We start from the raw sequence: 26,582 nt of genomic DNA on the forward strand, positions 1-26,582 counted from the left end.
TATCATCAGTGCTGCCAGCGCTATCGTGGCTCTCTTGCTCTCTGATCAAATGGCATCTTGACTCCGTACGGGACTTCTCTCCTTTACTAGACCCCAGGGCAAGACTACTAACATCCTTCTCCCTCAGAGCCTCACACAGGTACCTTGCCCAAATGACAACTTCAGTTAATGTTTACTGAAAGCTCAGTGCAAAATCTAAAGCAGATTACCTTCAGGCTCTATTAAGGGGAGCCCCATAAATTCAATGAGGATTAATTTGTAGATTTTACCTAAGAAAATAGATTTTAACTTCAAAGCAATCTTATTAACTGCGCTTTAAAAATCCATTTAAGAAGACAAACAAATGAGTCAAATTGTTTTTCCTGAGAGCTCACTTCCATACAGGCAGCCCGAAATGATTTCAGCCCTGTGTGTGGGAAGGAAACCCATCCCAAGAAAGGCAAGTGCTCTCATCTTCTGCCTCAGAGGGGAGTTTCGTACCAAAACAAAGGCCTTACTGCAACTTCAGATCATGCTTTGAAAGCCAACCAACGAAGGCTCCATTTGCTTTAGTCAGGAGTTTTATACATCCAGACTCTAGAGACACATCTTGCTTGGTAGCATTGCTATTTAGATTTGGGACCAGAAAATGAGCCCCAAGACTAAGCTTGTGAATAAAAAAATTGGAAAGCTATATGGAGCATATGAGCCAAGAACACCAGGCTCCATCCAAAGCCCTTAAAATATGCCCTTTTAAACAGCACTATTCCAATTTGCCTCCTTCGCCTGTTTGGAGATTCAGAAATTCACTTACAGTCTTTCAATGATCTACATCTACTCGGAAAAAATATTAAAATATTTAAAGCGTTAGCTGACATACTTCAGAAAAAGCTACTCCCACCAACTCATGGCTCCCACCACAGCCCCTTGGTCTTTTTCTCCTCTGCCTCCTAGATTTTGTTCGACATTTGGAAGGTTCATCTCGCTACACAGGAGCCAGCCCCAATCCCACATTTGAAGTTAAATGAAACACTGAGTGTACGAGCCAAAGGAGCTCTGCAATCTTCAGGCATGTTGCTAGTACACATCCTTAATTCACTTGACACTTTTTAAAAGGATTTATTTATTTATTTATTTATTTATTTATTTATTTATTTGAGAGAGAGAGAGAGAGAGCATGAGCTGGGGATGGTTGGAGGCAGAGGGAGCCTGACGTGGGACTTAATCCCAGGACCCAGGATCATGACCTGAACTGAAAGCAGACGCTTAATCGACCGAGCCACCCAGATGCCCCACATTGGTTAATTCTTTAAAAGACATTCCAAACATCAAGATCTGAAAAGTATTAAATATATTTTATTAAACACATTGAGCAAAACAGGCAAGGTGGGAGGAGCAGTAGAGACAAAGTAAGAGAATGTGTTCTGAGGACCCGGTGCACCCATAAATACGCACAAATATGCACCCATTCGGGAAAGCACCAGTTTCAATGTTTTCAGCTCTAACAAAACACTAAACTCAAAATGGCTTAAATAGTAAATCGGCATGATTTCACATGACAATAAGGTTGGGGTTGGTTCGTTTAGCTGCTCAACATCATCAGGGACCTGGGCTCTCATTTTTTTCACTCGGTCATCCAGTTGGCTTTTGTTCTCGGGCTGGTCCCTGCAGGGTGGCAAAAATAGGCTGCAGCAGCTCCAGCACCGACACGTGTGCCATTGCCTTCTGCGGGTAAGATGCTCTCTCCTTCTGAAGAGGGAGGAGGCTCCCCCAGGAGCCCCCAGCTGACTTGCCATGGTAGTTCACTGGCCAAAGTTGTGTCTCATGCCCATTCCTAAACCCATCATCCAGCCTGGGTGAGAAAATCATCATGACTCATTTAGATCAAGAGCAATTCACCTCCTGAAGCTCATGAGTATCTGGATATGAATAAAATCAGGGTTTATTGGCCAGGGAGCCAACGGCTGGTCGTTAAGCTGTGACAATATCTTCCGTAGGGAGGTCACACGCTTCAGGGAGATTAGGAATGCAGCTCGAAACCTCTATGTTTTAGTATCTGGTAATGGGGCCTTCCTTAAGGTTTCTGAGCAGGAAAAGAACATGAACAGATTAAGATGGAAGGGATTTGAAAGAACTGTAATTCTGAAAATTATAATTCTTCTTTCACAACATTTACTGGTGGTAAATATATTTTCATTTACCGAATGAATATTTTCTGAACGCCTGCTGTTCTAAGTGGGGGGGATGCAACACTGAACACATGCTGGGGTTCTTGCCTTCAGGAGAGCTTATATTCTGGTGGGGAAGGCAAACAACATCATTTCAAGTCTGGCTCTGTTTAAGGAGAGAAGCAGCAATGTAATAAAAATACCCAGGGAGTGGAGGTGGGACGAGTTTAAATTGGCCAGTCAAGGAAGATTCTTGGGAAGATGACGCCTGAACCAAACCACAATAATAAGGCGCCTGCCAGGGGGAGATTGGAGAACAACTTTGAAGCAGAAGGAACAAGTGCAAAGTCCTCAAGAGGCATCATCTTGGCCCGTTAGAGACCCCCCCGCCCCACGAGTCTTAGACAACAGGAAAACGGTAGAAGAGAAGGCGGATTTGGGTCAGGAAAGGGTTTCTTAAACACCCCCGCCCCCTTCCCAAAGTTAGAGACTAAGCAGAAGGCAGGGCCCAAGCCAGGCTGGGCTTCTCGGTCGCGGCAAAAGCCTGTTATTCCAAGCGTCATGGGAAACACACAATTTTCAACCGAAATTTTTTTTGATTTTTACTTTTTTGGCTTCCGTGTGGGAAAAAAAGGAGCCTTACGGGGGCAGGGTCAGAGGTAGGTGAGCTGTTAGGAGGCAGAGCCAGAGCCCGTGTGGTGAAGGTGGCCGGGCCGGGCGGGGGGCACCAGGCACGGGTTAGGGGCCGTTTCCTAGACACCGTAGGACACGGGAATCCCGGCCAAGAGCTATTTAGAAGAGCTGGGGAAGAGCAGAGAGGAACCCCGCTCCCGAGGAATGTTCTAGGCCTGGGCTTCAGTGCGCACCAGAGTCCTCCGGGGTCTCCACAAAGCACAGAGCGCGACCCAGCAGGGGTGACGGGAGGCCAGGGACGCTGCATCTCGGCCCGTCTCCAGGTGACAGCGCGGCCGCTGGGCCAGATGCTGGCACCTGCGAGCTGGCCTCGCGTGGGCCTGTCCCACGGCCGACGGCGCCCCAGGGGGGCCACGGGTTCCTGCTGAAAGCAGCCTCCTGGGGTGCGCAGGCGGCTGCCCTCCTGGGGGCCCCCCCGACGGCCTACAGGGGACACAAGTGTGCTCCGGAATCAGACCCGCGTCCTTGCACAACCACCTCACGTCTGGTCTCCTACCAAACGTTCCTGGACTGGAACCGGCCGTGCTTCCTCCCGGGCTGTGCACCTGCTTTCCCTCCACGATGTCCGCACGTCGCCGACCCAGGACTCCACGTCGCCTGCCGTCCTCTTTGGTCCCAGGATCCCGGTTGCTCTGGGGGGTGCAGGCGGGGAACCCAGGTGGGCTCCACGTGTCTGAACCTCTGTCCTCACCACCGTCATTAGCACCCGAGCCAGACGACAGGCGGCGACTCCGACCCCGGGTCACCTGCCCTGAGGTCGCAGGTGCTCTCGTGTCACCGGGGTCACCAGGTGGCCGTTGTCGCCCCCACGGGTGCAGCCCCTGCCTGGCAACGAGGACAACTGAGAGGAAAGCAAAACCAAGAGGTAAGGACAGACCCCGGGGGACGTCACCGCACACCTGGCCCCTGCCTCCTGGGTCCCCGTCTGCCCTTGACCCGGGCTGCCGTGGGCCAAGGGCCTTGCTGCCCCCGCCACCCCTCGGCCGGCCACTCGCGGCCACCTAGACCAGGAGGCAGGCAAGCACAGTCCACCGAAATCACGTCTTTCTTGACAAGTTCTTTTCCCCCCTAAAGATTTTATTGATTTATCTGGCAGAGAGAAGGCACAGCAGGGAGAGTGGGAGGGGGCGACAGGCCCTACACTGCACAGGGACACCGATGCGGGGCTCCGGCCCACGACCCCGGGATCAGGACCCGAGCCACCCAGGCGCCCCTTTAACAAGTTCTAACAATCAAATGATTTAGGCATGTTGATAATCAAGTATTATGGAGCCGAAGGCAATTTTCATCATCTGCTGATGAAATTTTTTACGGATGATTCTCTAAGTTTCTACAGTTTGGCACAGAGATTACAAGTGCAGCAGCCTCTTTGCTGGGTCACCCCAACCGAGCACAAACTCCACAGGCAGCGGGCCTCACGCCTGCCTAGCCCCTATGAAGCTCCGGCGTAGGGACCTTTCAGCACCCCCACCCCCGCTGAGGGCCCCCCCAGAATGCTCCCACACGGGGTGGGGGGGGGGAGCGGGCCGGCAGCAGCCCCGGATCCCACGCTCCCAACCCACCGTACCTTCTGGATCAGCTCACAGGGATCCTCTTAGCTTCAGGCGTTGCCTTGACTCTCATTTCTGTCCTGCGATAGATGGAATCCGACAAGAACCTGCCCCTCCAGCAGACCCAGAAGGCCCCCCCCCCGCCCCCGCGACCGTGGACTCCGCCCTCCAAGGCAACCCCAAACCCACCCCCAAACTTCACCACCGCCCCCATCTGCCCCTTGTTCTCTCAAACCGCACGTTCCAACTAGAACTGGGCCAAAGGAGGAGTGATTCGTTCCTAAAGGAACACAAAGGACAGATCCTCCCTAGTCCACCCCCGACTCTTCCAAAGACTCTTTCTTCCAAAGACCGTAAGAGGTAAGCAGCACTCCAGAGGCCTAGGTACGTGGTAAGGTTTATCTTTTATTAGAGATCTTATATTACATATTCCCAAAAAGATATAAAATCTTCCAAGAGAAAAATATCAAAACCTATTTGATTCTGAGATAAGCAACATAATCAAAATGAAAGCAAAGATTTTCCTCCGGACAAAGGAATGTGAAAACACTTGGCACAAGTACAACAAAGACATGGGAAGGTAATTACAATGTTTCACGACACGTTTTACAGCATTTTATTTTAATTGGTATTTGAAGAAAACAAGGATGCCGAGTTCTCAAACACTGCAGGTAAAAGCTCGAATTTCCCCCCCAAAAAATAAAAAAATAAAAAACAAAAATCACAGAAAGGAATCAAACTACTTGCTCAACTGAACATCTGTGATAACAAATGTAATAAAACCTAAGCAAACAAATATGCCGAGACCACAACTGAAGTCTATGGTTTTCAGTGTGTGCCAGAGACACTAAATTATTTAATCAGTTCTTGACCACAACCCAAAGCAAAAGCATCCTCTCTTCATTTCCCTGATGATTTGTTCTAAAAATAAAAAGCAGAAACTTGCTGGTTTAAAGAGAATTTCTGCTCTACCTGTGAACAGCTGGTGGCAAAGCACACTGAGTAAGACCCCGACTGACCTGGGACAGATCCACCTCGAACAACCAGGAGTGGCAAAACCACTGTTATTGCATCAAGATTTTTTTTTTTTTTTATTTCGACTGATCAGAATTTCCAGGATGATTAAGCACATCCACTTAACCACAGGACACAGTGAACTCCCAAAGGAAGGTTTTACATTTAAGATGCAATGAAAATACTCATCTTATTCCTGGGATTTGCTTCTGGCAATCCTAAACATCTGTAGATGTCCACAAAAAGGAAGTGTTTTTTTTTTCTTCTTCTTCTTTTAGTTGGTTATGCCCCAAAATGAGGAAGGAAACTTACAGTACATGTTTATTGCATGAAATTACTCCCTTATAATATCTGCATCAACACTAGTATTGTTTCCTTAGTTATTAAAGGCGAAAAAAGTTTATCAACTTATTAACATAATGATAATCTTAGGAGCTGCATCTTGATAACAAAAAAGAAACCACAGATGATCCTCAGACTACGTGGTGGTGAAACAGAAGTTAGGTCTAAACTTCTCTCTGTAAAGACGTTGGAAGGGCAGGAGGTAAAAGGAAGTTTAAAAATCAGTGAACGCTGGATTTGTTAGGTAACACAGCGAGCGTTTTTTTTTTTTTTTCAAAAGTGTACAGACTCCATGAATCCTTTCTATCCTAAAACTGAATATTCTAAGTATTTCCAATGTCGCTCTTGAGTGTCACGTTGAGAATGATCCCAAATAAATCTGATCAGAAGTACGGTAATGGCACATGGGCTTGGAACCTCACTCTCGGGTGAGCATGTACAGAAGTCTGGAATTCACTGGGCACACGTGTCCTTTAATAAGGTAAATCCTGACGAGCTACCTATAAGCGGGGTTGAAAACGGGGTCCCCCTTAAAGCGTTCCTTCCTAGAGCTCCCTCCCGTCCAATGGAAACAGCGTGTGGGTTTTGCACATTACAAAACCCCAGCGTCAAGCTGCAGTCTTGTTGGCAGCAGCATATTTTAACGTATTTTTCTTCCTTGTTTTGTTTTCTGACATCTCAGTACATTCAAATAGTCAAAATGTTTAGAATAACATCACCACAAATTTAATGAAACAGAGCAGAACGTGGCCAGCGTCGGCAGGCAAAACGGACGCACCTCACGGGCCGTAGAAAGTACCCACCTCCTCCCCACCCCCCACCGCCTCCCCACTTCCTCAGACAGCAACATGGACACCAAAAAGATCTAACAAGACTTATAAAAAAATAAGGCACATTTATTTTGATATGGTTATATATTTTTTAAAATAGAAAAACCCCTCTCTGAACCTCTGTATTCAAATGAGCCGTGTAAAAAGACACCTCGGGTACCCAGAAGAGGTCACGGTACCTATGGAATTGCTTCTTCGATTTTAGTGACAATGGAAGAAATTGCACCTATCCCACATTGTCAAGTAATGAAAATATGCCTCTTTTTCTACTACTGAATGATTCAAAATCTGCTATTTCTGGAAAGACGTACAAAGGGTGAGAAGGGAGGGGTCGAGTGGTACATTAGAAAAAAGGTGTGGAGATCAACTATGTATAGAGATCGCAAGGGTTGACGGATTGCACTTTTCCACATTTTTCAATACACGAAATTCTTCTACTGTGTAGGAATGACTGCAACCATTTTGGCCATTAGCTATTTACCCACCGGTTTTTTGTTTTTGTTTTTAAATTCCGTTTTGGTAAAAATGGGTATTTTTGTAAAACTAATGAAGGACCGGCAACATGAACACTTGTAACAATCTCTTCACAACCCCCAACACAGATATAGTTTAGTTAGCATTTAACCTGAGATACAATCTGTGGAGAGGCTGCTTTAGACACTTCTTCCTTCGTCGTTGCATCGATTCATACTGAAGGTGGTGGTTCGTGGATGGAACTTAAAAAAAGAAAATTGGCTAGAGCATGGCTTTTTTTTTTTTTTCCTTTCTTTCTTTCTGTACTGGTTAAAAAAAAAAAGTAATAATCACAGAATTCATGTCCTCACAGTAGCCAGAAGCTAAAATAATGTGCTTCCTTATTGCACGTCAAACCGAGAAGGGCGTAAAAGACAACTGCTTCCCAATCCAAATCTGAAAGCCTGGTTCATCTCAACTGGATTCGGAATGTGCTGATTTCCATGGGACTCAAGTTGATCTCGCTTATATTTCGGGCATCTGGAGGTGAATGCATCAAGGATAATGAGGAAGGTGTAAGACTTGCGACAGTAAACATGCTGAAAAGCTTCTGTACCGAAATCTAGAAAGTAAATGGTAAAAAAAAAAAAAAAAAAAAAGTTGCACAGTTAGGTCACTTTGAAGAGAGATTAGTAGCACATCTATGTATTTATTCAGTGGAACATAGTAGGAGAGTGACAACAGTGTATTTAAAGTCTCCTTCTAAAGATAATGGGGAGGTGGGGGTAGGGGAGAGGAGATACACCTAGGAGTGCTTGGACGCACAGACCACCCAGGAGAAGGGTAACCGGACGGCGGCTCGCTCTACGCTCTCCTTCCGTATTTCTTACAACTTACCGTGTGCAGGGGCTATTTTTTCAATAAAAGAGAAAACACCTACAAGCCAGCAAGCTTTAAGAACATCCGTATCCTCCTTTACTCGACCCTTAACACCTGACAATCGTGGTTCCTCTTGTTTCCAAAGACTGAAAGGACACAGGCCCGCTAGGAGGAGGAATCATCGTGCCAGGGAGTCTCATCCTGAGGGTGCGGGGTTGCTGGGAAGGTCCTACTCTCACCCAGGCAGGTTATCCTGATACGTCTCCCTGCATCACATCCCAGGGTCCCCCTTGGATTTCGACCCTCTCCTATATTTTCCTTTAACCCTTTTTCAGACCCTACACCCACCCTAATTTGTAGGGTTGGAACCGAATCCCTGGAGTCTGGCGCACAGGGTATCTGTGAGGTTTTGGAGAAGAGTGGGGTCCGCTGAGCTCCCCCAAGGGGCAGACTTGCCCCGGTGCCAGTCAACTGTGTCCTTGGAGCACGACCTGCTCAGAGCTGGGGGCCGAAGCCTGGACGTTTATTTCCTTCCAAGGAGAGGCTTGGAGGAAGGTCAGCAAGGTCAGCCCAAGGACTGTCGGGCCGGCACCAGGAGGCCCTGTGCAGATCTGGGTCAATCAGGAGATCCAGAGCCGCATTCTCCCGGGGGGCTGGCGAGTGTCCTGCTTCCTGCGGCCTCCGTGGCCCCCTGCCCCGCTGTAGTTCCTACAACACCTGCTTAGGCCCGTGGAGACTTCACCGATGGGATCCTGCATGAGCCCATGAGAGGGGGGCTGGGGGCGTGGGGGAAGACGCCCTGCGGGCCGGCAACTGAAGGCCCAGGCACGACGGACGTCGCGTTCAGGCGTGCACGTGTTCTGGAGTAGAGGCTGGCTGAGAAAATCCCGTTCAGCTCACCTTTCCCTGGGTCGTGGAACAGAGCAGCCCTGTGGCTCTGCTGGGGAAGCGGCAGTCGAACCCCTTCCTGTGGAAGATCAAGGCTGCCTCGTCGGAATGCCTGCCGTCCACCTGCAGAGGAGCAGAGCGCCCACACGCACGCTGACATTCGGGCACGTGGCGACCCCACTGCACCCCACCCCCCCGCGCCCACCTCACCTGTGAAGCCAGGGAAGGTCACCCTCCCACCCAGGTCCCTCGCTCCCGGTGCACCTGCTGCCCCCCCCCCCCGCCCCCAGGAGGCAGGGGACGTCACATTTTAAGGCTCCTGGTTAAGCTGTCTCGTGCCCTGGTCCCCTGCGCAGCCCCCGAGGACCTGGGCATCCTTCTGGCCACAGGTCACACGCTGTTGCCTCAAAGTTTCTTCAAAGAAAGCATTTTCATTTCTGTTTATTTCACGTTTAAGGTATACATCAGCTGAATAAAGTATCCCTGACTTCAGTCCTTATCTGGTCATCGAATGATGTATCATCATCCATCCCCAAACTGCAACACGCTTCTTTATTGAATGCTAATTTTTTGCTAATTGCATTAACATTTTTAATCTTTAATGCACTGGTTCATTATTTTTATATAAAAGACATTTAAATTGAATTAGTTATGCTTATCACTTGCTAGGCCAACCACATTTATTAGCTTGATGTATCATTTAAATTCACATTATGGGTGCTATTCTTCTCGTGCAGGCAGAGAGAAAACTATGGAACACGACAAGTCAGCTACAGGGAGGATCAAGATACACTTTCTTACAGTAAAATTTCTTGCGTCCACTTCAGTAAGGATGCCGGCGGTGCTCCAAATTTCTAAATTACAGTTTTTTTTAATAAAGGGGAAGATGCTTCTGACAATAAGCAAAATAAATTAAAAATCCTTGGGAGAGGGATCCCTGGGTGGCGCAGAGGTGTGGCGCAGAGGTTTGGCGCCTGCCTTTGGCCCGGGGCGCAATCCTGGAGACCCGGGATCGAATCCCACGTCGGGCTCCCGGTGCATGGAGCCTGTTTCTCCCTCTGCCTATGTCTCTGCCTCTTTCTCTCTCTGTGTGACTATCATAAATAAATGAAAAAAAAATAATAAAAAAAAATAAAAAAATCCTTGGGAGAATTAAGCAAGGCAAGGCTGCAGAACAGAGGGGAGCGTGCTCAGCACTGACCCGTGGGGAGAAAGGTCCCCTCTTCTCTTCCGTGGCCACGGACGACAACCAACGTGTCTGGGTTCTGAATCGTCCTCACAAGGGGATTTGGTTTTCAAATGTGTCACTGAGACATCTTTTCTGAAGACAGGGTGGCGGGTGCGGCCTGGGCCGGCCCGGCACCGCGTGCAGGCACAGAGCTGCAAGCGGGTCAGAACCCGGCTCAGACCCGGCTCAGAACCCGGGCCGCCTGACGCCCAGGGTCTGACTTCCCCGCTGCTTGCAGCCGCCCCTGGTCCCGCCACGGGGTGGGGTGGGGGGGCGCCAGAAGCGACGGTGTCGTGGTGACCGTGGCAGAGGACGCTCCGGTGCCTGCGACCCGTCGCCCTAGCCCAGTGCCTGGTGCCCGGGTGCCCGCTGAGCCCGTAAGAGGCGCCAGCGCAACGATGCCCCACGGCTGCCTCGGGAGTGACGGCGGGCGAGGCCCTGCACATGCAGGGGGGGCGAGGACGTCAGAAGCCCGAGGACACGGGGCATCTTTCCGCCTCTGCCGTGATTTTCACAAGACAGTCAGACAGTACAGAAGCAGGGGGGACGGTCGCAAGAAGGAACCCGCAGGGTGGAGGGGAGCGTGAGCCCTTCTCTGAAAACTAAGGCCACGTAACCCCCTCAGGGACCAGAACGCCAACCCACGGAGCAGGCGTCTTGTCCAAGTTTTGAAGAATCAAATATTCATGAAAGTATCAGTTTTCTAGCAAAAATACCTGAGGCAAAGCAGCAGTTCCTCGGCTTCAAAGTCTGTCTCGTCATTTTATTTCCAAGAAAACTGTTTTTCAAAGTAGGGAAACTGTGAACTTTACTTGAATATGCAGCAAGCAAGCAGACACCCTCCCAGACAAGACGCGGTGCGCGACGGGGTAACCGGGCCCGGAAAGCTCTGCGTCCCGGGGGGCCCATGTCCCTGGACTCTCCCGGCGTCCTCTGCCCGGGCCGCTCGCGCACGCCGGTGGTGTCCTTGGGCCCCCATCGTTCAGGCCTTTACACGACCTTTGTCAACGGCTCAGGCCTTTGACGGTCCAGGAAGAAGGGATGCTAAGGAGAAGAGAGGGGGCCGAGCATGCAGGGGGGGCTGGCGGCCACCCACGACAGGGGCCTGCGCTGCCCCCTCCGCGCCGTTGGTGGGGCTGAGGGGTGTCTGGGCCCCGCTGCGTCCAACTGCGAATGCACGACATACGACTTGTTTTTCCCAAAAACAGAAAAATAAGGGCAAGACATGCTTCTGTAAAATCATAACCTCATCTACCCACACGGAACAATTCCTGAAGAACTGGCCCGTGAGGAACAGAGGCCATAAGAAGCCGAACGGTACCACGGGGGCCCCGGACAGCCACCGGATGAGGACACGGCCGTGTGAGCCCGGAGCACGCCGCTTACTGCCGGGTGATGCCACCTCAGCCACTCGATCTCTAACTCTTACTTTCCCAATTGGCTGAATGGCGATGACGGTAATTTCTGGAATCATAGGTCCTTAAGCATGACTAACTCGTATGTTCCTCACCCCAGACCCCCAGAGTCACAGCCTCAGGGATGGGGAAATAGTCCAAGTCTCCATTCCAAAATGTCCCCGGTGGGACCTGGACACACCGACCCTGAGGTCGGGTAGCTGGAGACACGGAAGCACCGTGGAGGCACGTGCACCCGGGGCCCTACGCCGCCTCCCTCACCGCGCCTCGAGCCCGTAACCCCCTTCTCCCCAGGTCCTGGTTCCGAACGCCCGGACCCTTCACGCAGTGGCCAGGGAGCAGGGGCCCCGTCCACCTCGTCCACCACGCTGCCGCTGAGGAAGTGAGGCAGCAACAAAGATGTGTCTTCGTCACGTCAAGGACGGGCCACGTTTCCCACGGACACATGGGGAGGGGGCGGAAGGGGAGCGCCCACTCACGCAGGCCCAGCAGAGCTCCGGTCTGGCCCAGGAGCCAAGAGCTATGCCGACACCACTTCAGGGGCAAAAACGCTTCGTAGCCTCCGAAGGAACGATGGGTTACCATAGGGCTGGAGCTGCCGGCACACAGGGGAGGGGTGCGGTCCCAGGTGTCGGGGCCTGGCTCTGGATTTTCTCCAAGTCCCCTTTGTCTTCTTTTGGTGCAACCATGAAATGGCACTCGACATCTTTAAAGTACTGAGCTTTCTTTGATTCAGTACTTACGTCGGCTGCTTTCCAGGATTATTTTCCTGTTATCAGAGTTACCAGAGGTCAAGGGACAGAAAGTAGTTCTTTCGAGAAGTGATTTTGAACGGACAGATGCACCCCCCTTGGGTCTCTGGTGAGCCTTGGAACAGCTGTGCTAAGAGTCAATGACCAACCCAGGAGCCAGCACTGGTGAATGGGATAACGCAAAACAGCAAAACCGGCCCAAGTCGTGAGTTCTGACCCCACACCAGCAGGCTGGTTAGGGTTAAGCATCAGCATTTCAGTCTTTATTCTTCTGGGTCAAACTATGTGCTCGGCTGACACCTCAGTTTGCACCTGAGCTGGCAAGTACTCCGGGTACCACCAGGACAACGACCGGTGTTTACAGAGCGCTTCTGTTTTCAAAGGGCTCGAAAGCATTATCCTCTCCGTCCCTCAGCACGCACCTGAGGCCGGCCCAGCTGGCCATAAAAGGGAGCGGAGTCAGCACCCGGCCAAAGGTCCACACGTCTAAGGGTGTGAAGAGCCAACGGGAAACCACACGGGTACAGTGAGTGGAGGCCGGACCGCGGAGGGCCCAGTGCCTGAAGGCCTGCACTGACTGAGCAGCAGCGGAGCTCTGGGTCTGGCAAGTGATGAGAATCGTAGGACAGGAAGACAGGCATCAGCGGGAGGAATGAAAGCAGCAGGTAACCACAGAAAAGAGGGGGCTGGGAAACAAGGGCCAGCCCGAGATGGCAGACCACGAAACCCGACACTCACTGACTCTAGACAACCGGATCCGGAAAACAAGCATGGGACAGAGTCATCTAGGAATGAGGCCAAGGAACAGTGGCCGCTGGGCGCCCCAGGAGCCCCCAGATCCTCAGGTGGCTAACATCCCCTGCAGCCGTGCCCAGAGGCAGCCACCCGAGGCTCAGAGTCCTCTGTAACCACCCCCGCCCCCTCCATCCCTGGATCCCCTTCAGCTTATGGATTCATCTAACTCAGGGAGGCGACCCGTCTCCAGGAGTGGAAAAGTGAACCCACAATTATGGCAGAGTCCTGGAGAGAACACATAGGATTTGTTCCATCCCTACTACATGCAGACACTCTTCTGGGCAACAGGATGCAGCAAGGGATCAAAGAAAAGGCCAGCTGGCGCGGGGCTTCTGTTCTCACCACGTCACCCACGTTTAGGACTTCACACTTGCTCTTGACTGCCCGACCACTTGACCCCCAGAAATCTGCATGAGTCTCACTCCCCAACTTCCTTCAGAGTCTTATTCCATTCACACCCTTTCTGCAACGTCCTCCTCCAACCACACTATGCAAACCCCTGTCATCCTCCAGAACCATCCTTCCCTCCTCCCCCCCGCCCCCCCCCCCCCCCCGCTCGAACGCTTGTCACCATCTAACTCATGTTACATTTCTCTTAATTTTTTCTTATTTTTCTCCTCCCACCAGAATCGATGCTTCAGAAGAGCCAGGGGTTGCCGTCTTGGCTGGGTCCCGACAGTTTCCCTGGTGCCTCTAGCTGTAACTGTAGGGCAAGAAGTACATCCTGCAGGTGGGTTCACATGATCAAACGAGACTTTTGACATGCGCAGACATACCCAGGCCTCCTGTGTTCAGCCGTACTCACTATTACAAGCCTTATGCATATTCCTACACAGGCCGTAAAAGCCTTAAGTGTTCAAATTTGCAGGCACTTATCCTTAACTTTACTTGGTTTGCTTTAGTTCTTTGCTCTAAAGCTAAACATTCTCTCTTCCTATGTTGTCTTTAAACATGAACATTCTCTCCTTTTCATACTCAGGCCATTTATCACTTTTCCTACGGAATCCCGAAGCGCGTACTATTTCCAGCCAAGCATATGTCAGTTCACAATATCAAAACAGCTCTACCGAATTTAAAAACGATGTCAAATGCCGGATTTTTATTCTTTGCAAATGCAATCTCTGACTTTAAAAGCAGGCATACATGCAAACAAAACCAGGGCAACTGCGTTAAAATTCCTTATCTACTAAAATCTTCCCCTGCTCTTCCTCTAGTGGATCTTTAGACGTCTCTAAACAGTTGGTTTTTCAATGCAAAGGTCGGAGTTGCAGTGATTTTCAGGAGAAAGAGATGAATGTACATGGCTTCTGATGCAGAATTAATTAAAAGCAATGCTTCTTATTTCTCTGACTCCTCAAGAGACACTGGCTACGAAGGAGAAATGATGGAAAATGCCAGGAGAGCTCATCTTAAGGCCTGTTGTCCCACCTACTATTATGTGACCCTAGGCCAGCTTTTGCTTTCTTATCTGTAAAAAGATAATATCCCCCGACCTTCTCACCACAGAGAACTTTTCTGGGAGTAACATAAATTAGGAGTGGGATATAAACCACAGAGCCACAGTCAAATGAAAGGTGTTAACGATCTTGCCTAAAGGTGAAGTCCTCGTGACGGCTCCTGGAAGCACAGTGAAACTCCCAGTACAGCTGACCCTTCAACGGCGCAGCAGGTTAGGGGCGACGACCCCCCACCCAGAGTCAAAAATCCGCAGGACTCTGAGTCTCCCAAAACAGAACGACTAAGAGCCGACTAGTATTGCCTGGCAGCCTTACTGATAACATGGACAGCGGTTTGGCACGAATTTTGTACGTTATACGTGTCATATACTGCATTCTTAAAATAAGCCAGAGAAAAGAAAATGTCATGCAAATAATAAGGAAGAGAAAATACATTTTCGGTACTGCACTGCATTTATCAAAAATGATCCGAATAAGCGCACGGGTGCAGGTCCAACTCGTGCTGTGCAAGGGTCGGCTGTTATTTGTTTTCCGCTTCTCATCCCCTTATATCAAATACATTCCAAAAAGTAACTGTTCATAAATGCATTTTGGGATATACCTTTGACTGTATCGTCCTCAGATTAACGAGATGAATGTCACAAGGCAAAGATGACAGCAGCGGAGAGAATTCCCCTAGCAGCTGGAGGGTGGGCACGGGGACCTTTTCTGACATTGTAAAGACGGGATGATTCAGGAAGGAAGAAGTCATGTGGCTAACGAGAGAAGGATAACTGACCGACTTCTTCTCTTCTTCCTATCAAGAAAAAAAGCAAACACGCTTAAGTGTTGTATATTTGCAGTTTTCACAATATCGACTGAATTACTTGATGGGGTTTAGGTAGGAAAGGAATGCAACCGTAAGCACGTACTGTAATTTTTTTTTTTTTCACGTACTGTAATTTTATTAGGTTTTGTAAATAACAGCTTTAGACGACACACAGATTTATCAACTTCGGCGGTGAGCAATGTAAGAAAATGAACAGTGTCCACTTAACTCCTGTTCAGAAGTAGCTTTTCTCCATTGCTTTAGCGCTAAAAACCCTGACAACACTTTTCACGAACATTTTAGGACAAAGTGTAACTTTTTCCGGAAACTCAACCTACCACAAAATTCCTTAAGTAGATGGGTTGGGACATCCATACTTCTTGCAATCATCAAATGTGATCTCTTCTCCCTCAGGTGTCACCCATCATATTCTCGTGGTTTCATTTATACACTCAACTAGACCATGACACCTCGTAGGGATCCAAAGCTATGCTCTATAGATGTTAACCAATGACAGATTTTTTTTTTTGGGGTGGGGGGAACTCTCGGAATAAATAAGATTTTTTAAAAACAGAGGTAGCATCCCTGATGGTCCGTTAAATTTGATAAATCACTGCCACTGAACGAAAACTCTCATGTATGTTATGGAGTAGTTAGTACATATTTACCTAGTACACAATTATTCAGTATAATTTAAAAGTAATTTAGTCATTGCTATGGTATATATACTTCTGGATAAGTGGTTCAGGATGTTCAAACATTAAATACGTCTGCCAGGGCTGGGCATATGCGTATGGTGGATGACACACTCAATTAAATCAATGACTAAGCAGAGCCTTAACCAATAACGCCTGAGGTATAAAAGCACACAGAGAAAAACACTGAGAAGAGAAAATAATTTACATAGAAAGGTTTTCTGATCAGCAGTGACAGGCGGGACAAATTTAATTTTGCATCTTTTTTTTAAACTGTCCATTTCACTGATAACTTTTGATTTTGCATCCTTTTTTTTTTTTTTGTAATATGGGGCTCAGATGAAAGGCTTGGCCACTTATCTGTGTGAAAAGATAGGATTTATAGAAGATACAGAGCTTAAAACTCAGAATGTCAGATTAGCACTGAACAGAGGGTGTTAGCAAAGAGTGACAAGCATCTTGCCAGCAGCGAACTGTAGATGTCATTACAATTCAGACTATGGAGAGAGAGAGAGAAAAAAAATTAAAGGCAGCAGAGGGACACTGCAATATTAAGATGCTGACAAAAAATATTAGGTCTAAAAGAGCAGTAAAAACGAAGTACCCATTCCACACTCCTCTTCTGAAAGACAGATTAAGTAAAGCGTATAAAATCATATTCTCCAGAACTGCTGAAATTTCACGCATGTTGTTGAATATTGAGGGAACAGTTTCAACAAGAAACTTTAAATGTACTCCAAGATCAAAGGACTTCATAATGTAGGTCAGGATTGCTGACAAAATCACTTTTTCAGTAATAAAAGATAAAAGATTCCAACAGAAAAGAAGACACCTGCCGTATGAGACTCGGAAGGCATGAAGTCCATTTCTAGGTCAAATAACATTCAGGAAGAGCTCTCTGGCTTTGTTCTCGGCTCTTGGAGGAATCCCCGGATGCCTAGAAGAGCAGGTGGGAGACTTCTTGATGGATTGTGCAGACCCCGCAAACAGGGATGTGCACACCGACCCAGCCAGGTCCCCTGATGCTCAGCGCTCCTCAACACTGGCCACATGGAGCAATATTGGGCGTGGGGAGGGGACACCTGGGTGGCTCCGTCAGTTGCACGTCTGCCCTCGGCTCAGGTCATGAAGCCAGGGTCCCGGTCCTGGGGTCGAGCCCCGTGTTGGGCTCCCTGCTCAGCGGGGAGTCTGCGTCTCCCTCTCCTTCCGTGTGCTCCGTTGCGCTCTCTCTCTTCCTCAAAATAAATGAAAAAAAAAAAAATCTCAAAAAAAAAAAAAAAAAAAAAGAATGGCTTGGGGAGCTTTAAACCCAGATCCTCAGGCACTAGCCCAAATCTCCTTAAACAGGCTCTCCAGGGGTGGGCCCCAGGAAGCCCAAGCTTAACAGCCCCCGGAGAGGATCTCAGCTCTCAGGGTGACACAGCTCCGGGGACGTGGGTCGGGAACCGTGACCCAACCTCGTAGGACAGACAGCTCCTTTTGGAGTCCAATGCACGAGTCTCATCCTTTAACTAGTTTCGGATTCAGAAAATGATTCAGACTCAGAAAGGCGTTCATGAAAGGTCTCAGCGAAGCAAACAGCGTCACAAACCTAAGTCCCTTGGAGAACTCAGCAGCGGGGCCCTTCACTGTCCCCACTGAGCTGAGGAGGCGCGGCGGCTCCGGGCTGGGAAGGCGGCGGGCACCGGCCAGGCAGGGCGCGACTGAACCCCGCGGGAGGCTCCACGATCCGTGCCCTTTCTGGACGTTTTTACAGCAACGAGGGTCTCAGCAAAATATTTAGCTGGCGAATTACCACTTTTTGATCAATCTCCTGGAAAGGGAGTCTTTGAGCTGTAACCTTTAGGATACACCCAAGGCTTGTAACACGTGTTTGCTTTAGGAAATTTTATGCGTTTGTTTAAGCGGTAAATGAATTCCCCAGCCTTGTAGTAACTAGCGCACTACTATCAACATTATTGGGTTTCTTGTGGGCTGGGAGGCGTCAAGCTGTTTGAGTCTAGCCTGCTCCTTGCAGCCTGTGTGAAACTATAAATAGTTTCTAGCACATTCCGATCCAGGCCACACCAAGTTGAGCTCTCCATTGGGTTCCAGCCCTTCTATGTCACACGTCAGAACTACTCGCTGGGCTCCACTTAAGTTATCTGATCCTTAAACATCAAAGGCTTCCATTCATCTACATCAAAACTTGCTAAATAAATGACCTAAGATAATAAGAGAGGATATTTTTGAGTCCCTTTTGCTTATTCAATAGAACCTGATACCTGGTGGGAACGCGATAAAGGTTTTTTTTTTTTTTTGAACTTCATCTATTAACCAGCAAATATAAATAAACGAGAGGAAAAAAATGCAGTTGGGGAAAGGATGCAGTAAAAAGCCAGAGACAGAAGAAATAATCAGTGAAAATATAAAGAATCGTAAGATTTGGAAATAAATCTCGTTTAGTGCAGAGGTGGAGCCTGGTGACACGTGGGCCTGTAGATAGGTTTGGGAGGTCTGCGTGGTATTCAACAGTTGGCCAGCTCTCAGAGAAAAAAATTCCAGGAGGTGTCACATTGAAAATGTCAGTAACAATAACAAAAACTCCCCAAAACAGGTGATTTCCCCCCCGTCCCCACGATACTGGAGATCCAAGTCACCCTGGGCCCCCACGTTCCCTTGAGGGCGGCTGAGTTCTAGCTCCTTGGTGGGATGCGTCCTTGTGCTCATCACAGCCCTGGGGTCACCTAACCGAGGTGTTTGCCCGTAAAACGTGACCGGCCTCCCTCATTCCATATCTTTTCAGATCCCTGCAAGCATTCCGGCTTAATCTCCTATCTCTTGGCCGGCCCTCCTCCCACGTAAAGAGCTGGCATCCCGGGGTAGAGTGATGCAGCTGTAATGCCTGGACACTTCCAGCTCTCGGTTCAGCGTCCTCCACGCGGGAAGGGACAGGGAGTTAAGTCTCAAAGAAACAAAACCTAAAGGGTCGGTGCCAGAGGGATGATAGTCATTTTGCACGGATGAGCATCACCGTCACATGGCCCCAGCGATCTGCGGGACACCCGCACATCTCACGGCGACTGTCGTCATACCAGGGCCCGTTCTCCCCGCGTCTCCGCAGGACACTCGAGAACAGGCCTCCATTCCCCTTAGTCACCCCGGTTACCCCCAGGGGGCTGCAGGCTTAGGACTTTCCACCCAGATGCCTTCCCTGTACACAGCCGGCTCCTCGCCGCAGCGCCTCCCCATCGACATTTTAAACACTAGAGTCTGAGTTGAAAATAAAGACGCTGTCTAGAAAGTTCATGTTATACGGGATGGAGCGTTTGTTAATCGAACGTCTTTTAAATCAATTTCGCTAGAAATTAAAACGTATTTTTCTCTTCTCTAGTTCATTTTTTATTTAAAAGACACTATTGATTTAAGTCCAGGAATCTATAGTTGAGCAAAAGAAAAATTTAACCAACACAGGATTACAAACACATTGGATCAAATTTCAATCAATTACTATCCAAGGAGTTTTTTGAATGGGAATAAACAAATTATTTCCCTTCTAAGTGAAAGCTTTATAGATCTGACATGGAAATTCTTACTGCCATAGTTAACAGAAGCTTTGTAAATTAGTGTCTTATATAGAGAGGAAAAAAAATCATAAAAGCCAGAAACATTTTCAGGAGGAGAAAGAGTGTAGCTGCCAGCACTCAGACAATGATTTTCCTATGCAGTTTGAGTCCTAAAATTAAGCTATCTTGTCAGTAATTGATTTAAACCATGCGTCCCAAGAACTGGTATAAATCCTGACATCTAAAAATGGATATTAAAATCTTTTTCCTAAAAGATTCTAGATCCTGGAAGAAGTCTTTGCTTTAATGAGCTGTTGCCGGTTCATTCAATCAACTGGTGTTTTATTTATGGAACACCTACCACAGGCCAGGGGCCCTGAGGGGCACCGGGAGCTGCAGGACCCAAGTGCGCGGATGTAGCAGCGGGGCGAGAAAATGCACAGTGGGACGGGCAGGGCACAGGGCAGGGTACAGCAGGGCACAGGAGGGCACGGGGCAGGGCACAGGACAGGGCACAGCATGGCATGGGGCAGGGCACGGGGCAGGGCACAGGGCAGGGCATGGGGCCAGGCACGGGGCAGGGCACGGGAGGGCACAGCAGGGCACAGGATAGGGCACAGGGCAGGGCATGGGGCAGGGCACAGCAGGGGTAACGCGGTGGCCCGAGGCACTACAGCCGCTCACTCATTGTGCATCGCGTATTCATTCGTGCAACAGATCCGGTGCTTCCTCCACCGGGGCCAAGTCTAGAAGCAGTGGAACAGGGCCCAGCGCTCAGCAGAGCCATGGTCAAAAGAGGAGCAAGACGAGGATCAGGGGAGCGCCTGGATGTGTGGTTCTGAGGAGGCAGAGGGCGGCGGGTCTGGGCGCTCGGGTACAAGCCGCAGCCGGTGAGCTGTGGCCACAGCCACGACCCAGGGCCCCAGGTGCCGGGGGCGCAGGCCGCAGGGGAGGGGGCCGGGCAGCAGGTGCCGGCGGCGGCGCAGGCCGGGCAGCAGGTGAGGGGGGCAGCGCGAGGGGGCCACACGGAGCCGCGGGCCCAGGACGGGCTCCCCGCCGTGCGAGGACCGCGGCCTTCACAGGGAGGCTGGTGACCAGACCTCGGGGCGTGAAGAACGGGGCATGGAGGTCAGACTGAGTTTTGGAAAAAAAACCAGACCAAGCAGACCAACCCTGACCGAGAACCAACGCGGCAGGAAAAGAAGAGCGAACAACTGGGGAAGTATCTGGGGTTGCTTGGGGAGGCGGCCGAGGTCCACGAGCGGCCACATGGGAACTGCTCGGGCAGGACGGAGTCCTCGCAGGGGCCATACCGCCGCCCAAGAGGAGAAGGACTGAGAAGGACGGAGAAGGATGGAGAAGCATCGCTGGGAGCAGACGAGGGATGCCCCCGGGGGTGTTGCCGGGGGAGCAGCGGAGAAGGCCGGGCCGGGAGGAGGAGGGCGTTGGGAGGCTCCTGATGGGCAGGGCGGGGGGTCTGAGGAGGACACAGGGAGGTATGGCTCTGCGGCCAAGAGGGGACCAGATCTGGGGAGACACATGTGGGGCTTTTATCGCCAGAGCAGGAAGGACCACAGAGGGGGGTGGAGAAAAGGAGGGGTCGGGGGGCTCAGCAGTGGGGCACCCGCCGTCGGCCCGGGGTGTGACCCCGGGGTCCCGGGATCAAGTCCCGCATCAGGCTCCCTGCGGGGAGCCTGCTTCTCCCCATGCCTGTGTCTCTGCCTCTCTCTCTATGTCTCTCATGAATAAATAAAAATCTTAAAAAAAAGAAAGAAAGAAAAAGAAAGAAAGAAAGAAAGAAAGAAAGAAAGAAAGAAAGAAAGAAAGAAAGAGCAGAATAAGAAATAAAGGGCCGAGCGGAGGGCCATGGGAGGTGGGGAAGGAGTCAGGTAGGGAGGACAGGGGTGACGACTCTTGTGCTGCCCTAAGAAGGGTATTGTCATGTTGGTCTACATCCAACTGAGCTTTAGGCGGACTGCTTAATGGGATGCTGGGGTTTTGTTTTGAGAAATGAAAACTGAACAAGACACACGAGTAAATCCGTTTTCAGTTGAGTCTAAGACCAGAATAAGTACACTAAGGTCTCAAAAAAAATTTTTTACTAATCAAACTTAATTTCCTAATAAGCACACGCTAACGTTCTATCCTTAAATTCAATGCTTATTTTCTTTCAAAATAATTGCAGAAACTTTCACCTCAACTGGTTCCTTAACATTATTTTACATCTACATAAGAAGCAAAAAAAAAGATGACCTAAATACAAACCCTACTTAAGTGTAACTAAGTTTTCTTACGTATCTTTCCATCTTGTCAGTTTAGGCTAAATCTCTTATAAAGGTATCTCAATACTGGAAACTAAATCATTAAAAAAAATAATAATGTGGAAAGTCATAATTTCAAATTTTGAGTGGCAAAGAATAATCGACATCAGAATGTGCGAATTATTTTTTTTCCTACCATATTCACAACACTTCTTTTTTCCAGGAGTATTCGAAATAAATTAGCTGTAACCTTGTTATCATGGACACCTTGCTCAAGGCCGCGATTATCATCTTGCATGAGTCTTCGATCCATGATAACTTCAATCTGACCTAACAAACAAACAAACAGACAAACTGGCCAGGGTTATTTAATACAAACATCCAGGGAGGATCACATAAGTTTAGGCACGATCCTGATTTAAGCCAAGGACACAGAACCATACAACCCACAGTATCAACAAGGGCTTTCTCAAAACAACTAGTGTAAATGCAAAAACCAGGATTGTGTTTCTGTTCTTCTTCATTGTTGTCTGCTAAAAATCTGGTTAAGAGACTTAAAAAATGAGACAGATCAAAAATTTGAGATTTAAAAATTAACCTGAAATGTAAATCACGTCCTCCAAAATTTTTAGTGGCGGCATTTGGAATTTAAAGATGTTTATGAGGCTCATTAAGGGAACGTACATCACACACTGAATAACAAGACAAATACAGATGCACAGAGTCTAACAAGGATTTGAAAGACAATTTAGGTTACTCGATACTTGGTGATCCTCTGAAGAAACCCCAGGATTTGGAGACAGCCGCCACATACCCCCTTCCCTCCCTGGTATTATTATAAGTGGCATCAACTCTCCTCTTTCCTGGAGCTCAGAAAGAGGTCATATTTGGTTCCTGCATTTGCCGTGTAATAATTCCACACCTCTTCTAGTTTAAGTTGTGAGCTGTTAGGCTTTGAGACTGCAAACTAAAAAAAAAAAAAACAAAAAAAAAAAACTAAAAAAAAACACTAAAAAACTCTAACCGAAACAAACTAAAAAAAAAAAAAAACAACAAAAAACACCCAGGGCCACAGTCATATATTTATACTAAAAAAACAAAAAACCCTAGTCATAAATACTTAAAAATATATGTGTATTCATCCATCCGCCCATTCACATTTGTCATGGTATTAAAGTGATCGTTTGACATAAAAAAGCAATACACAAAATATTTTAATGACTATTATTCCGACACAGTCAATCCAAGTCTGTTTAGTTGTTTCTTCTCTCATTAGGGATCCATAAAACCCCCAGCGATGGTTAGAATTTTGGTTGTCACGACCTCCATATTTATTTTAGGACACAACCGTCTAGAATTTGCTCCTCGGGCACTGAGACTAATTGCCCCGTGGCCACCTAGGGCTTGATCTTAAATCTTAGATCTGGCTTCACACCCAGATCAGCACAATTTCTCTCTTCTTTCTGCCTCCAAATGTTAGTCCACACAATACGTGAGCCTAAGTAAATCTCCTGGAGTGTACTCAAATTGTTTTCATGTTTGCAGGTATTCAAACGTCTTTGGGTGCCTATCACAGGGCACCTGCGCCAGGTAAGACTCTTGAGCCACCCATCTTTAAACCCCGCCTTGAATTCTCAGAATTGGGTTCTTACATAGGGAGCTAGACATTAGGACTGGAGCAATCGCCAACTGGACGGTTATGTCCCTTCCCCTGATAAAGGTGAACTGAGAAATACAGCTCCTATGCCCCCAAACAACATCTAGGCATTTTAGGGGAAACTGTCCCAATCTGTAAATGTTGACTTAATTTTTTAAAAATCAAAACAAAAAAAATTCCAGACTTCTGGGCTCCTCAGAAACTGGCCCCTCCGCATGGCGAGGACGGCCTGGCGCTGAGCGGCGGCTGTCCCATCAGCACGCGGCAGCCCCGCGCTCCCCGCCTGCACCCTGGTGGGAGGCTGTTATTATTCTTATAATGGCATTAATGTCTTTATGGCCTCATCTCCTGATTTTGTGTGATGAAAGCCACAAATAAAAATGAGAAATAGTATGCTTTGTGTGGGCGGATGTTCAGAACGTATGCATAAGCCTAATATAAAAAGTGGGTTTGTGACAAAGGGTACACACGCCAGGCACCTGCGCTCCTTTTCCTGCCTGGCTCTTAATATTTATTTGTCTTAGCAACTCTTAATATGTAAGAGAGAGGAGCAACTGCAAAGAAATGATCATGAAAAATACATATTATAAAGGGCATCACCTACCAATAGAAGGCTTTATAAACACTAATCTGTGTCTATGATTTATTTTCTCTTTCTAGTTCTCTCTTTTGGAATCCTTAAAGTTTTATCTCTTTATCCCCCCCCCGTCCATCTGTGTCATTTCAACTCCCTTTCTTCTTTCAGGTGGTAGTGCCCTGGGACGATGTGATTCAGAGAAGGACCTGGGGCTGAACCCTTCCCTCCCGCCTTTGTGAACTTGGGCAACCCTGGGAATTTCTAACTTTTCTCCCAGCACCCTCTCCTCTTTGCCTTCCAGAGCGTTTCCACAGCCATTCAATTATGACAATGACAGAGGCTTGTGCAAACCACGAGCTGTCAGGAGAGATAAATTATCTTTAAGAAGCAATGGTTTCATGGAGTTTGAGGTCCCTCATTCTTCACAGAAGATGGAGGAAATACATTATTTTATGTTATTCTCACAAAACCAAAATTAACTAAATAGTCTGGTCCTCAAAAGAAGGCAGGTGGTGTCTGAAGACGATAATTAATACATATGACCAAGAGAAAAATTATACACTTGGAACTGAAACTTGTTAAGAGCAAAAAAAGAATCCAAACAATACGCACCATTTTTCAAACTTGAAACCCCTAAAGACTGAGCAGAGAGTAACGTCAAGCGATGCTTGGCATCCTGGATATAGGCCATTGTGGTCATCGGATACACATTTGCTTGAAGAGGTAATTTGCTCATTGTCATTCTAGGCTGAATCTACAAGACCAAACAGTTGACTTTAAAAAAAAAAAAAAAAAAAGAAGAAGAAGAAATCAAATGATATTTACAGATGTACTTTAAAAAAATTAGTACTGCCTATAGATGATTTTCTTCCAAAGAGAAAAAGGTATTGCATCCTTTCTTGTTCATAGGAAGAGCTATTTTAAAAATTAAAAGTCTTCGAAACAATATGAAAAAAAAAATCACAAGGATCTCAGAAAACTTTTAAGTGAGAAAGTTAGGACTTATCCAGGTTTTTAAAATAGGCATTCCTATTTAAATTCAGAATAAAAATCCTTAACAAAAGTCTTCTAGCTTTCCAATATTTGCATAAAACAAATTATAAAGGTATTAAGTATTCATTTCTCATCTAAATCTAACACACTGCTTTTGTAATGAATGCTAAGCATAATAGCTCTCTATCCCCTTTAAAAAAAATCTCATGATTCTTGAATCAGTTTTAATAAATACTACAGATCCCCTCATCAAATCCTCTAACATATTACATTAAAATAATAAAACTCGTATTTGTATTCAAGAATTATTCAGTGCTTACTCTTCTTGTTTAGTTTCAATGAAGACAGTTCCGTATTTCAATTTTTCCTGGTCTAGCATGTGAATGCGTGAAATACGGTTATTTTTTGACTGAAAGTGCACTAGGCTGGTTGGGGTCAAGGAGACTCACTCAAACCTCAGGAGGAGACATCAAACAGAGCCTGTGTTATCAGGTATCTTACACACACCACATAAAAATGACATCTCTGCTGTTCAGCTCATGAAAAGTCTGACAAAGCTCTCAAGAAAGAAAGAAGTACAAAGTTAACGTAATAGAGAACATGTACTGAGCGCCCATCAGCACCAGGCACAGTACTGGGTGTTTCACCAATACCATCTTTAGTCTTTACGACAACCTTGTAGGGCGTCCTTCAACTTACTGGCCGTACTGAATAGTGTCCCCCAGAATTCATGGCCAGCCACAAGCCGTGAATGTGACTTTATTTTGCAACAGGATCCCTACAGACATAATCCAGTTATACCCGATTAGAGTGGTCTCGAATCCGGTGAGCGGCGTCCTCCTAAGAGGGAAATCTGCACGCAGGGGAGACACAGAGAGACCCAAGGACAATACCGCAGGCATGCTGTGGCGGCAGAGGCACACAGGTCTGCAAGCTGATGGTGCCCGGAATGGCTGGGAATGGCAAGCTAGCACATCTCCCTGGAGCCCTTAGAGGGAGTGTGGCTCTCAAGACACCTTGGTTTGGGATTTCTGGTGTCCAGAACTGCGACAGAGTAAATTCCTGTTGTTTTAAGCCACCTCGTTGGTGGTAATTTGTATCACAGGCCCAGGGAATTAAGAAACTAAAGGAACAACTGTAAAATGCTAAAAAATAGAAAAAAATGAAAAGATACTACGAAAGAATTCTCCTGGGACGCCTGGGGTGGCTCGTGGTGGAGCGTCTGCCTTGGGCTCAGGCCGTAACCCCGGAGCCCTGGGATCGAGTCCTAGGTCGGGCTCCCTGCAGGGAGCCTGCTTCTCCCTCTGCCTGTCTCTCTGCTTCTCTCTGTGTGTCTCTCATGAACAGATAGATAAAATCTTTAAAAAAGGGATTCTCCATTTCATCTTTCTAATCCTGATCTTTCCATTCAAATTAACTTGTATACTCAGTGAAAAGGACATTCACTGTCATGATGATGGGGCTGCCACCCTCACCGCCTACCTGCGGGTCTAGATTTCTAGTTATGCCCAAGGACCACTCTTCCTAAGGTTTAAAAAATGGCCTCTTTAAAAAGCAGAAATACGGGATCCCTGGGTGGCGCAGTGGTTTGGCGCCTGCCTTT

The 26,582-nt window shown here is 47.9% G+C and overlaps 1 protein-coding gene across 1 annotated transcript in view; it reads right to left on the minus strand.

Moving 5' to 3' along the window:
* Positions 1 to 4,775: 4,775 nt before the first annotated feature.
* Positions 4,776 to 26,582, minus strand: part of MAN2A1 (mannosidase alpha class 2A member 1) — a 161,144-nt gene continuing 139,337 nt past the window's right edge. The window contains exons 18-22 of the mRNA XM_041752130.1: positions 24,599 to 24,740; positions 21,949 to 22,082; positions 15,045 to 15,239; positions 8,809 to 8,919; positions 4,776 to 7,651 (exon numbers count right to left, since the gene is read on the minus strand). Coding sequence (XP_041608064.1) covers positions 7,499 to 7,651; positions 8,809 to 8,919; positions 15,045 to 15,239; positions 21,949 to 22,082; positions 24,599 to 24,740 — 735 coding nt within the window. The 3' untranslated portion in view covers positions 4,776 to 7,498. The remainder of the gene's footprint in view (positions 7,652 to 8,808; positions 8,920 to 15,044; positions 15,240 to 21,948; positions 22,083 to 24,598; positions 24,741 to 26,582) is intronic.

The sequence above is a fragment of the Vulpes lagopus genome, chromosome 4 (genome assembly GCF_018345385.1).
Source record: "Vulpes lagopus strain Blue_001 chromosome 4, ASM1834538v1, whole genome shotgun sequence".
In the NCBI taxonomy this organism is placed as follows: domain Eukaryota; kingdom Metazoa; phylum Chordata; class Mammalia; order Carnivora; family Canidae; genus Vulpes; species Vulpes lagopus.